This window comes from Hippopotamus amphibius, chromosome 1 (assembly GCF_030028045.1).
Source record: "Hippopotamus amphibius kiboko isolate mHipAmp2 chromosome 1, mHipAmp2.hap2, whole genome shotgun sequence".
NCBI lineage: Eukaryota > Metazoa > Chordata > Mammalia > Artiodactyla > Hippopotamidae > Hippopotamus > Hippopotamus amphibius.
This window is the reverse complement of record NC_080186.1, coordinates 149,220,193-149,234,243: the sequence shown is the minus strand read 5'-3', so window position 1 is coordinate 149,234,243 and position 14,051 is coordinate 149,220,193. Positions and strand designations below refer to the sequence as shown.

Genomic DNA, 14,051 nt, shown 5'->3' with positions numbered 1-14,051 from the left:
CTATCCCTTTCGGGAGAGCAAGCTCCAGGTATCACACCCCCTCACCCGCCCACCCACCCATCGGCACACCCAGCAAGGAGGCTAAGGTGAGGATGGGGAGGCAGGGGGTGATGGGGAGAGGCGGTCAGCTGGGGAGCCTGGAGCTGGCTCGCTGGTGGGTATTAGCATAGAGCTGGCTGCCTGTGTGAGTGTGAGGGGGAGAGCGAGAGAGCAAGGAGGGAGAGAGAGGCAGGCTGCGAGCAGAGAAGAGCAGAGGAGAGGGAGAGGGGGAGCCGCGCTCAGCTTGCAGGAGGACAGGCTTCTCTTTTCCGTGCTCAGTTAATCTGGCTGTCAGTTGGTGTTAACGCTGCAGTTTAAGCGCTCCGATTCCAAGGGAAACAGACAAACCTCGCAGAAGGCAGGCAGGAAGCAAGCGAGGAAGGAAGGAACGGCAGGAGGAAAAGAACAGGCAGAAGAGAGAGCGGAATTAAGGGAAGGGGGGAAACACCAAATCTATGATTGGACCTGGGCTTCTTTTTCGCCAATGCAAAAAGGAATATGCAGCACATTTTTGCCTTCTTCTGCACCGGTTTCCTAGGCGCGGTAGTAGGTGCCAATTTCCCCAACAATATCCAGATCGGTGAGTGAGAGGGGCAGCCTGGGGAGGGACTTTCTGGGTCTGGCTAGTTTCTTTTGGGGGGAAGTGGGTCTGTGTCCCCCCCACCCCCACTATGGGCTGTCGTGCTTGGCTATCTAGCCAAAGCTGTCCGGTGATGTGAAGACTTGGGCCGCTGGCATGGGGAGGGGGTTTCTCTGGATGGGATGTGGGGCAGAGAAGGGAAGTGTGCTCTCTCTCTCTCTCTCTCTCTCTCTCTCTCTCTCACACACACACACACACAGAGGCAGGCACAGGTCCTCACACACCACTCACATCCTAGGCGTGAGCATGTGAAATGGAGGAAACACTGCTTTAGGAGGAAGAAAAATCAGGCTGTAACAAGGAAACGGGTGGTGGGTGTTTAAGGAGTTAACTCCATCGCCTGGTAGATGGTGCCTGGTAGATTTCATTTATTTATATAAATATGTGTGGTGTGTGTATTTAGTGTGTGATTATGTACTAAATATGCACATATATAGTCTAGAGAGGCAGTGATATCTCATCTTGGGGAAGGGAAAGAGACCCTTTAAAAGAAGGAGTAAAGGATGCTATGTTTATTGCAGTCACTAAAATAATGCTAAAAGGCCCCAACTCTCCTGCTGTGGACTCTTCTAGCTGCCTTCTGTCTGCTGTCTTCCATGCCATGTCCCCACTCCTCCGATTCTGGAACTTCCTAGGCTGCCTTTTTTCTGTTCCCTCAATCGCCCACTCCTTTTAGATTTTCCGTCCACAGATACGGTCTACCTTTTACACACACACAAACACACACATCCACATGTCCCTCTCCCCTCCTCTTAGCTTTCCCCATCACTGAGCTCCAGCCTGTCAACTTGGAGGCAGGTTTCAACATGCTGCATGCTTTTTTGTTCCCAATTTCCCCTTCCTGGTGGTCACACTTCTCAAAGGACCTTCACCTTCCCCGCATCTATGAGGCGGCCGATAGATATTGCTTCTCCTGATACTAATGGGTGAAAGCAAAACAAACAGGAGCAGTAGCACCAGTAACAACCCGTGTCCACAAGGGCTTGGGGATTCAGTATGACCAGCATCTCAGGGCTGCCTGTGTCCTGGAATCCGGCAAGCTGCTTTCCTTGGAGGCATCTTGGTGGGTCTGGGTTCTGTCTTCTCTCCCCCAACAGGGACACTGCTCCACTAGGGAAAGTTCCCATTGCTAGGAGTTTGCGTGTCTCATGTGCGTGTGTGTTTGTGGGGCGATGTGGTGCAGGTGGCCTTTTGTCAGGCACATACTGCTGCTGTACGGGCCTCCTTTGGCCTCTCCAGCATGCTGGCTCTGAGGGTGGCTGGAGGAGCCATGGAGTAACTTGCTTTATTTCCTGACACCTGTTAAGCTCCATTCTGAAGTGTGTCTGTGTACGGGTATTAGTGCCTTAGACGCAAAACAAAAACTTCCTGCCTCCAGAGACACTTCTCTTACAGCCCAGCCTATAGCCACCTACCTCCCTACCCCCACCCTTTCTCTTTCATTCATTGCAGGGGAGGAGGGAGCCAGGGAAGTGTTTGGGGTGTGGTCATCTGGGGGGGGGGAGGGAGGAGCATCAGAATCAAGAAGGAATTTTTTGTTTTTACTCTTTAAAATGGAGGCATATAACCATGTATAAATCACTGGCTTTTACATGCGGCATTCTTAATGTTGGTACTTATGTATTGCCCATACATTGCTGATTGGAAATACTTGTCTTAAGGTGTCTGGACTTGCTTTCTCTAAGTGTATTTGTGCATATTGCCATGGATATAGAAATGCACAGGTGTTTTGTGTTCGTGTATATGATCTACTTATGTATCTCTGCATATTTTTCATCGTATTTAGCCCCAACTTGCTTGTTCAACTGATTGAACCATTGTTTTTGCTTTCACATGAAAGGTTGAAATGTTAAATTGTAGAACACATGCTGAAAATATCACCGCCACCAGATACTACCTGATTCTACTTGTACTACCTCTAACAAAAGCCTTACAATCCGTTTACTGGTTGTTAAAAACAAACACATATCTACTGTATAAGAAGTTAGAAGTACATCACATTGAGATTGGGATTCCTAAGGCATCTGAGATAAACTTCTGTGTAAACATTCATTATAGTTCAGTCTCTGGAAACTGCTGATTTTACTTCACAGAAATGTATTTTAATTTATTTACGTGTCTACAGTAAATACAAAGGTAAGGTGTGTACTCTTGTTTCTTGGAACAGGAGCCCCACCAGGCACCTTTGTTCTGCTTTTTGCTAGAACAGACTATTCGCATCCTCTGGACATCCTAAGCCCCCACATCTTTGAAGCCCAATGTGCTACCATGCAAATACACACGATGGCAATCCCTTATGTAACAAGTCATCCCTCAGATCGTGAGTGGTGAAAGAAGCAAAGCACTGCAGAAAATCAAGAGTTTTCAGAGGAAATGAATCAGTCTTAGAGGACTGGCATACAGGTCTTGCCAGGTCAAAGATTATAAGGGTCAAAGTCAAAGCAAAGGGTTATAGTGCTGGAGAAGCTCATAGGCTCCCAGAGCTAGAGTTCACTCCATCACATGTATTAGCACTACTTCCTATAAGGCTCTGTGGTGAGAAATGGGTCCGATACAGGGAAAATTAGACACAGCTAGGGTTTATATGCATGCAAGAGTGTAGGCCACCTAAATGGTTTTCACGAGAGAGACAAAGAAGAGAAACTCCACAATTCTGTTTTCTCTGACCTGAACTGAGTTGAGGGGTAAACAATCAAATATTTGGGCAGAGTGACAGATGTTAGAGGGTCTCGTCATACAAAAGCTCGTCTGTAGAAACTGGAGCCTTAGGGTCCAGTTGAGTCTATATGAGTTCTGATCCCCACCACTAAAGGTAACAACTAGTGAGTATGGCCTGGGGAGAAGAAAAAGGCCCATCCGGGTGGGCTGTTGAGGAATCAAACTTGTCTCTAGCCCAGATACCATGTTGCCTTTTCTTTCCTCCCAGGTGGATTATTTCCAAACCAGCAGTCACAGGAACATGCTGCTTTTAGATTCGCTTTGTCGCAACTCACAGAGCCCCCCAAGCTGCTCCCCCAAATTGATATTGTGAACATCAGCGACAGCTTTGAGATGACCTATAGATGTAAGTAATTGCTTCTATTTCTGAGATTTCTTTCTGCGATCGACCAGTGAAGGGAAGGCCTGCACGAAGTTGGTGGTGTTGCAAAAATGATGTGGTGGCATCCGTATTTGTAAGAGAAAGCCCTCCAAGAAAAATATCCAGGGCCTTTTGAGTGATTCCATCAGTTGGTATGTTAGATCCTGCAGTGCTTCTTAGAATGGGTTTGCTTTTTCACTGTCAGCTAACTTTCAAGGCCAGCACAATTGGTATTGGGGTTGACTGCATCTCACCTACCTGGCAGAGGTTTCCTGGTTCCATTGAGAGTTTCACAGGTAGAAAGCTTCTGAGAGGCTTAGAATGAAAGTTTCTGACTTGGAGAATGTGGTTTAAGATGTTTACGCCTTTCCTGTACACAGTTAAAAGGAGAGAATGTCCCTAAATCTTGATAAGGAAAGATACCTGAGACGGTATCTATTTGGTTTCCCATTTTTAGAAATGACCAATAATTATTAAAAGACTGATGTCTTGATAATTTCCAAAATGCTTTGAAGTGACTGATGGTTTACACAGTTTTTAGGATGGACTTTGAGCACAAAACAGAACAGAGGTGACCTCAAAAAGGAGAAAGGAGAGGCAAATTTCTGCCATCTGAACTGAATGCGTTATAAAATGCAGGCAACAAACAGCATTCTGAGTTTTTCTGACAACTAGGGCTGAAAAGGAAACCTGTGCAGTGGCATGATTGCCATTTTAAGACAGGTGAAAGCATAGAATTTAATCAGTAGAGATATTTTCCCTCTAGGGATTAAGCCCAAGTAGGAATTGATGGCTTGGACGTGTGAGCTGAATGGGCAAGAACAACTTGAAACTGGATTAAATTGGCGCTATAGACTCTGGGTGCCACTGTGGCCTTGGTGGCTTCTACTGAGCTGTGGATGATGGAAGGCACGCACCATATTTCCTTCATCTCCTTCCCACATTCCCCTCCTGGTGAGCTCTCAGTGATTTGAGCGGAATACGCTTTGAAGGCTCAAAGTGAGAATTCAGCATTCTCCCTATCCCTAAGACCACTCATAAGATAATGTATATGCAACTTCCAAGAATTATAATTATTCTGATTACGCAGTCATAAAAAAGAATGAAATAATGCCATTCGCAATGAGATGGATGGACCTAGAGATTATCATACTAAGTGAAGTAAATCATAGAAAGACTAATATCATATGATATCACTTACATGTGGAATCCAAAAAAATGATACAAATGAACTTATTTATGAAACAAAAACAGATTCACAGACATAGAAAACAAACTTATTGTTACCAAAGGGGGAAGGAGGGAATATAAATTAGGAGCTTGGGGTTAACAGATACACACTGTTATATATAAAATGGATAAACAACAAGGACTTACTGTATAGCACAGGAAACTATATTTAATATCATGTAATAACCTATGATGGAAAAGAATCTGAAAAAGTCATATACATATATATGACTGAATCACTTAGCTGTACACCTGAAACATTGTAAAGCAACTATACTTCAATTAAAAAAAAGAATTATAATTATTTCAGATGCCATTTACTGAGGACTTACTGTATGTCAAGAACTATAAGTATTCTACGGACAATTATAGTAACATTCATTACCGTTTATTGAATATCCACTATGGCCCTGCAATTCACTAATTGCTTTTCATGTGTTAGTTTATTTAATCCTCATAGGAGCCCTGCAGTGCTCTATATTACCTTCCTTTTAGAGAAGAGGAAACTAAGGCTGCAACAGGTTATATAACTGGTCCAGGTTCACTCAAGAAGTAAATGGTTGTCTTGCGACCCCAAGGTCCATGTTTCCATGCACTGTGATAGATACACAGCTCCCATGATAACTTGATCAATTTCACTGAGATTACCCAAGAAACAAAACAGAGTTTTCAAAGTCTTATACAGCAATGGCCTGGTAAAGAACCTATGCAGAAAAACTTAGTATGCTAAGAATTGTAGCTACAATTTTGCACAGGAGTGACCCACTGAAAAAATAAAATAGCAATTCTGCATTCTGGTAATGCTGAGGTTGAAAATCTTGTCAACTGTGTTACTCACTACCTTTAAAAAAGAGCTGAAGTTTGTTGAATTCTATCTCTGTGGAACCATCTCCCTGGAAAGCTAAAATAATATTGAGTAGGTATTTGGTTAATAGGTAACCTCCTATTTCCTTCAACATGGCGTAAAGGAGAATTTTTAAAGGGAGGATTTCAGTGTGGGCATCAATGTATCTAAAAACCACCAGAGATTATGCATAACCTTTTGAACGCATGTGCATATGCTAGTTTATTCCCTGGGTAGAGGCTCCATAGCTTTTGTCATCCTCTCAAAAGTTTCATCATTCTAGAAGGATTATTTGCTTAGGGAATCTAGAAGAATAAATGGCTGGCATGTGTATTCACTCATACTGCTGAGAACTGTCTACAACAGCACTTGGTGGAAATGAGATGTTAACTGCTATTCTAGTGTCAAGATGTTGCCTGACAGGACAAGATAATAAAAGACAAAAATTGGAGGAAATGTTCTAAGGCAAAACGTGGTGCTTCTGTACTGTTATCTTAACAACCTAAGACTTGATCTCTAACAGGGTTGTTGGCCATTTATTGGGAGGATTGAAATGTGATACAGGCAATGGTATCCACTGTGGTTACTGAACCTGAAGTGAGTGGATCTGGGTTCTTGAACTTGATTCCTGCTGTATACCAGTGTATACTTTTCTATGAATTTGGTCATTCTTTAAACATTTCTCAATGCTATGAACTGATATGGTCATCAGAAAAACAGAGATGACAAAAGGTCCTTGCTCTCAAGTGGTTTACAGTCCAGTGGGGACACCGCTATGGGGATTGCCTGAGAAGCAGTAACATTATCTTGTTCTTAGACCTTTAGTTTCTTCTCTTTAGCTCCAAGAACTGAGAGGGTACTGGGCAATTGGGGTGGTCATGGTGGCAATATAATTCCCAGCCTGCCTGGAAGATTCTCTGTTAACTTTCATATGAGACCAGGGAACCCCTTGGGGCTGTGTTCACTGTGACCCACTGGTCTGGGAAAACTGACATCTGTCCCAATTTGGATTGAGTAAAAAATGTCAAAGGGAGTAGAGAGGTTTTAGGTATGATGCCTTAACTAAACATTTATTGAAAACTAAGAAAGCATCTTATTCAAATTTAATTTCATGTGCTTTTTTGAAATCTGGACTAGTCTTTAACCTTAAATTAACTGCCCCAGGCTTACCTCTAGAAAATATTCAAATCTTTATTTTTTCATCATTTTTCCTGTCATTTGATTTTTTCCTACACATTTTGCTATTCGTGATCCCTCCACCAGAGGGTGGAGAAGGGAAAGGAGAGGAAGTGTCACAGGAACTATTCTTGCTAGATGTATTAGTAACAGGGGACTGATTAAAAAGGCAGAGTGGTCCTTATAGGGTAGGGGATGCAGGGGAGAGTATCGCTAACACCCCTGGCCAAGATGAGAGTTCTATGTCTTCTCTGTATTCCATCTTTCCTTCTTTCCTTTTCTGCCGTCATGAAGGGATAAAGTTGTTGAATCAGCAACCCAAATGCTCTAGGATCTCCACAGGGTCAGGAGTTGAGGAGTCTGTCCATAGATATGGTAGTTACTGACCAGCTATTCAACTTATCTTGGTGCCTTTTATGGTAAGTATAAATAAAGGGACACATGAAATAGTAATTGGGGTTTCTATTAGATTTCTGAGGATCATTGTTACAACTTAATTCTTACTTTTCATTAATCCATCCAATTACATGCTGAACTGCCACCGTGTGCCCAGCACCATGCCAGGCGCTAGGAATACAACGGCCAACAAAGACGACACAGGCTCTTTCCTTGCAGGGGTTACAGTTTAGCCTGCAGGTCCTCAAACTTCAGCGCACAGAAAATTCACCCAGGAAGCTTGTTTAAAGCAAGGCTCAGGGGCAGACTCTAGACTTCCTGAATCAGAATATTCAAAAGATAGACCTGGGGAGATTCGGTAGCAGTTAGTATGTGGATCACACTTGGAGAAACTCTTTAAAAAGTCTTGCATTCCTTTAGCAAGCATATTTGAGCCCTTAACCAAGCCCAGGTTCATGCTTGCACTAGACATACAGACAAAAGTAAGACATGTTCCCACCCTGGATGACTTTATCCCCAGTGAAACCAACTGTCCTCTCAAGAGAAATTTAAAATGTAACGTTGTAGGTGTTACACCAGCCACTTGCAGGGAATGTTAGAGATGCTTTGAGAAGTGGGGTTAGCCTCTCAGAGGGTGATGGTTGATCTGAGTCTCACTGATAAATGGAAGCTTTCCAGGATGTCAAGGTGAGGGGCCAGAAAGAGATGAGGCAAGTGTGTTGCAGGCAGAGGGAACATCATGTGCAAAAGAAAAGAGAACTCTTTACCTAGCTCTTCCCCTGCTCTGACCGCTTGTGGCACTCCACGCTGAGTCTCTCGTTTGTCAGTTATCAAATGCTGCATAAGAGGTCACCCAATGGCCATCCACAAGCCACTTTCAGCAGAGTGTTGAAGAAGCATGGAATGGCCCATCTAAATTTGAGTATCTTAGCTCTCTTTGAAATTTTAAGCCATTTGGTGACACTGGACCCCAGGTCTATGTAGCCCCAATTGGCTAGGATGGGAGTATCCCACCTGGATGGCTTCTTTCTCAAGTAGACTACTGCTTTCCTTTCCTTCACCTACCTGGCTCATGGAAGCATTAAGTTTTTAAGCTCCAGTTGATTAGCCCTGCAATGTTGCCTGTGTTGTGTGTCTGTAGGTCAACTCTACCACCAGAATGTGAACCGCTGTTCAGAAAGACCATGTATAGATGGTGTTTGGTGTTGCTGAGAACACCTGGCACAGGGCTATTCCCTTAACACAAATGACCAAATGCTTCCAGGAATCAGAGAATCACTCAGCATAAATGCTGGGAGCCTAAATGACAATTAGGTGGAGGGCTGCGTGCCTGTTTCCAGTGGGTCTCCCTCTGTGGTGGACCTACTTAGGAAGCCCAAGGGCATTCTAACAAGATGTCAGGCCCTGGTAACGGACACGTGGCCTCTGACCTCTTTCCTGAGCATCCCTCATCATATTCAGAGCTGCAAACTAACAGTCCAGAGACTTGTTTTGCCTGACCTGTATGGTGCTTTGCAAAATTTGGCATAAAAATCCAAATGTCTGGATTCTTTGAAAAAACCTAGGGCATCCAGTATAACAAAATTATGTTACCTGGCCAGGCCTGTAAGCAGGCCAGTGTGCTTATACCTGATATATATCCTTCAGCATCTGCCATTTTGTGATTTTGTGTTCATAATATCTATTCCTCACCCTGCAATAAACAGTACAGGGCACAAAAGATATGTAACTCCTGCTCTCAAAAAATTAGTCTAGGGAATCCCTGGTGGTCAAGTGGTTAGGACGATGTGCTTCCACTGCAAGGGGCACGGGTTCGATCCCTGGTCAGGGAGCTAAGATCCCACAAGCCACACGGCATGACCAAAAAAGAAAGAAAAAAAAAAAAAAAAACAACACTGATCTATAGGTAGTAATGAAAAGCATGGAAGACTGTTGGGAGGATAAACAAAGATTATTTTGAAGACCTCCCATGTGCCAGAGAATTATTCGCATGTGTTGTCTTATTTACACTTTATAATAATCTTGAGAGGTTACTATCCCCATTTTATAGATGATGCTACAGAAAGTGAGAATGAGTGAGTGCCTTCTCCATGTTACACAGTGAAGAAGAGCCTACGCTAATACGTGAAGCCAGCTTTGCAAACTCCAAAACTCAGTGAGCTTTCACCCTTTTAAGATAGAGGACTAACATGGACACAAAGTGAAACAGCAGGAAAAGAGCCCAGCACGAGAAGTGCCGAAAGAAGGGAAGTTTGTGATTCAAGATTAAGTGCTAAGACTTCCAAGGCAGAGGCAGATGGCTGTGGACAAGAAATACTTCTTGGGGGAGGTGGAACTGGAGCAGGCATTGAAGGGTGGAGCAGATTTTGGTAGTGTCATGAGAGGAAGGTTTTTGAGTCGGTACAGTCACAATATTTCTCCTCCCCTCATCTCTACCACTATGGCATATACTTGTTTTTGCAAGGTGGAGAGTTCAGACTTGATCGCATGCATTCGCGCTGAGCTTCAGGTTACGCAGTGGGTGTCTGCATTTCTCTGGTTGACGTTACAGCGTGACTGTGGTTTCTCCACTTTGACCTATGCCCTCACTTTGAGACACACAGGCCCTAACATTGTCTGTGGTTGACTCTTGGTTCTTATGATAATGTTGATGATGGTAAGTTTTCTGGTGTGGAAGGGTGTTTGTAAGCATTGCTTCCTCTGATTAGTTTGAAGACTTCTGCTGAGATAGGGGAGATTACTATTCTTTTAGATGCTCAAGATAAAGTAATCATACAGGACATTTGGGAAACCATTAAGATTCATTTCTGTGTTCGTGCTTTCCTTCAAAGCACTTTTACTACTGCCCCCTGTGGGACGTATGTACCATTATGGCCCCCTCTCATACCTTGCAGACAGCTTTCACTGATTACAGAATTCTTTGCCACTGAATCTAGACATGGCCTTAAATTCTCCCTCACCAGAGCATTCCAGGCAGTGACTACAAATCGGTCAGAGTTGCAGTTGATATACGAGATAAAGTCCATTTGCCATTACAAGGCATTACACTAGGAACTGGGAGAATAAAATGCATTAGGCATTGATTCTCCCCTTAAGGGGGCTCAGGTTCTTATAGAGAAAGCAAGCATGCACAAAAAACTGATAAAATGGAGAGGTTCTCAGCATTCCCCTTCTCTCACTCACACACACACAGAGAAGGGAAGGAAAACTTCCAGTTGGAGGCATCAGACCAGATTTCGTAAAACAAGAACATTTGAGTTGAATTTAGAAGGGCAGGTAGAACGTAGATGGGAAGACAGGAAGATACACGCACACATACACCAAGTTTGATCAGTGAAAAGTATACTGGATTGAGATTTGAAGACATGGAGTCAAGTGCTGGAGTATTTTCTTGAGACATTCATGTGTGGCTTCAGAGGACCACTCCCATGCTTACTTATACAATGAAGCTTCTATGACCTCTAAGAGCCCTACTAGGGCTGTATTTCTATGATGAGAGTGCATAGAAAACTCCAGGGATAAACAATTAAGAGCAGAAGCTGTTGTAGCAGACTTTCGTTGGACGGAGGCTCACTAAACAAATTGAGACTCTGAGAAAAGCTCTGAACCTTCTCCACCGATTTGCACAGCCAGGCTATATTTGTACGCAGATACAGAGGTATTAAGCCCAAAGTGGGCCTTAGGTGCCTTCATTCAATATTCAACTAGTATTTATGGAGTGCTTACTACTGTGAATTAAAACAGAAAGCAGCTCTGTGCTCACGGAGCTTACCAGCTAGTAAGGGATGTAAGTCAAATAATCACACAAATGAGTGCATCACTACAGGTCAGGATAAATATGTGAAAGAAAGGGCCATGAGTCAATGAAAGCATATTACAAAGGAACCAGCTTTGGTCAGAGAGGCGAATATGTGTTTGAGCTGAGAACTGAAGGCTTTTGGTGCTGTGGTGTGGGAAACAGGAGGAATATTCTAGAAGCTTTCTGAGCAGAGGTCTGGTGGAGGGCGAAGGGGTGTGTGGGGGCGGTGGCTGGGGAGGGTGGCAAGGGCCGGGCCTGGTGGGCTCTATTATTGATTTTCATCTTTAGTCGAACAGCTGTGGGAAACCCACTGAAGGGTCCTAAGCAGAGAAGTGCCATGTTCAGGTTTCTGTTTCTCTGGGAATCAGAGGCTCAAGAACACTTTCTTACTTTCACATTCAGTCCTAGCTCTTACATCATCTTCTCTCCTAATCCTTCCTTGCCACCCCATGTTCACACTCTCCTCTGCCCATGGTCCTTTGTGTCTTCCCTGCAGCAGTTGTCACACTTAGCCCTGGGTTTTAGTTACCTGGACCTTTATTTTATCTGCCCAGCTGGAGTAAGCAACTTGGGGGCAGCGACCTTGTTTTCTTTAGCTTCCCATTACAGTCTCTACCAGAGAATAATGTGCGGTGGTGCTAGTGAAATGAGCAAATGAATGAGTTAGTGAAGGAATGAATGCGTAACTGTATGTTATGTGACATCAATGACAGGGATGAAAATAAGCCTGCATTATTGCTGTTTATGAGATAGTGCTTTGATATTATGAGTTTTGAGAGTGCCAGCAGGCTGTGCTGTAAATTCCTTTGAAAAGCTATTATAACTGTGTAGCTGGAAAGTGATGGGGGTGAAAACCAGTTATAAGTCCAATTAAAATCTCACTCCACTTCCGTCCAGGCTATTGTCAGTCAGGGTCCTAAATAACGTATAAGGCTTCATTTTCTAAATAAAGGATCTCTGGTTCAAGGCCTGGCTCTGCCATGGATGCCTTGTGGCTTGGGCAAGCCGATTCTCTTTTTCTGAACCTCAGTTTCTTTCAAATGAAGGTAATGATTATACCATTGATATGTGGTTATTATGAGAAGGAGTAAATGATTGTTGATTTCAAATCAACATTCCACTTAATAAAATGTCATGATGTAGGTACTTTTTTTCTCCCCTTTTCACAGATGAGGAAGCTGAGCTCTCAGGGGAGTGAGGGGGGCAATGGTTTGGGTTTCTGGTTTCATCCCTAGATGTGTGCAGGCTGGGAGGACTTTCTTCATTTAATTGTCTGCTGTGTCTGCCTACTCCCTTGTGGATGCTGTAGCTTCCTTCTTCCCCTGGTGTCAGCACTTGCTGCTCATGCCACACAGCCCTGTTGCCTTTCAAGGGACCTGTGCTGCTCTGTGCCAGCTGCAGTCAGGGTGTGCAGTGCACAGAGGTTACTGGAAATCTCTTTCTATCCCCGACCACTCCTGTGACTTTGGTGTATCACAGCTTGCTGTCCTGAGGGCACAAGGAAGCCCAAGGTCACAGGAGGTCCAGATCCCAGAGAATGCAGGCAAAATTGGGGTTAAGGAGGCATCTGGAGGCTAATAACATTACATGGAGTCTCTAAGATGGAAATGAACTTTTTGAGAATAGCTTTTATTTTGTGTACAAAAGTAATATGTATATTATAGAAACCATGTGAACAGAGACACCAAGAAAAATAAAATTTGTGTAACTCTAGTACTAAGGATAAATTCTCCATCTTTTTTCTGAACATATCAATTTAAAAATTAAGAATATATTTCTATTACTGGCTAATATCATGATTTTTTTTTAACTCGGTGTGGCAAGTGTTACTTTGAACATTATACATGCATTTTAATGTCTTCTAAAAAGCTCTCTTTACCCTTACTTATTTCATTTATCTCCTTTTATTGAATATCTAGTTTATTTCCAAATGCTTTTTCCTAAAAATAATGCTATAATGATCATCCCAATAAAAGTTTAATCGTTTGCTTATATTCTTCTGATTTTAAGAGCATTAGAGAACCAGTGGGACAATTTCCAATGAGATTTAATAGAATGGCATATACAGGAATTAAAATAATTTGTTCAATGCCAGCTTTGACATTGACATTGTTATATGACCTTGAGAAATCTTTGTGTCCAGATGTATAATATGGGGTGATAATACTATATTCTCAGAGTTATTAGAAGAGGCAAATATCATTACTTACATGAAAGAGCTTTGAAAAGTCAGAAGTGCTAGGCAAATGCAGGGTAATATAATTAGCTAGGTGTTTTGACACAGTGTCTTTGGCTTAAGAAATTACTGCTTACAGGGACAAGGGGGCAACCCCATTTGGGCAGTGAGTAGTCAGGACTCTTTTAGTGGCAAGTGACAGAAAACTAACTGGATAGTTTTGACTTCAGGTACAGCTAGATTCAAGGGCTTGAATGATATCATAAGGATGGAGATGGACCCTCTAGATTTGGGGGCTTAGCTTTTCTCTAAATTGGCTTTACGCCCACATGTCAAATTCTGGCACAGCCAGCCTATACCTGCTTAATTCAAGCTCCAATGGAGGGGCTTCCTAGGTGGCGCAGTGGTTAAGAATCCGCCTGCCAATGCAGGGGACACGGGTTCCATCCCTGCTCCAGGAAGATCCCACATGTCACGGAGCAACTAAGCCCATGCGCCACAACTATTGAGCCTGCGCTTTAGAGCCTGTGAGCCACAACTATTGAGCCCATGTGCTGCAACTACTCAAGCCCATGTGCCTACAGCCCGTGCTCCGCAACAAGAGAAGCCACAGCAATGAGGAGCCCACGCACCACAATGAAGAGTAGCCCCCACTCAACACAAATAAAAGAA

The 14,051-nt window shown here is 43.4% G+C and overlaps 1 protein-coding gene across 4 annotated transcripts in view; it reads left to right on the top strand.

The window, feature by feature from the left end:
* Positions 1-468: 468 nt before the first annotated feature.
* Positions 469-14,051, top strand: part of GRIA1 (glutamate ionotropic receptor AMPA type subunit 1) — a 303,977-nt gene continuing 290,394 nt past the window's right edge. For 3 of the 4 annotated variants that reach the window (XM_057730417.1, XM_057730408.1, XM_057730402.1), the window contains exons 1-2: positions 538-619; positions 3,606-3,743. In XM_057730417.1, coding sequence (XP_057586400.1) covers positions 538-619; positions 3,606-3,743 — 220 coding nt within the window. Of the gene's footprint in view, positions 620-3,605; positions 3,744-14,051 lie in introns of all 4 variants that reach the window. The other variant, XM_057730393.1, reaches the window with a different exon arrangement.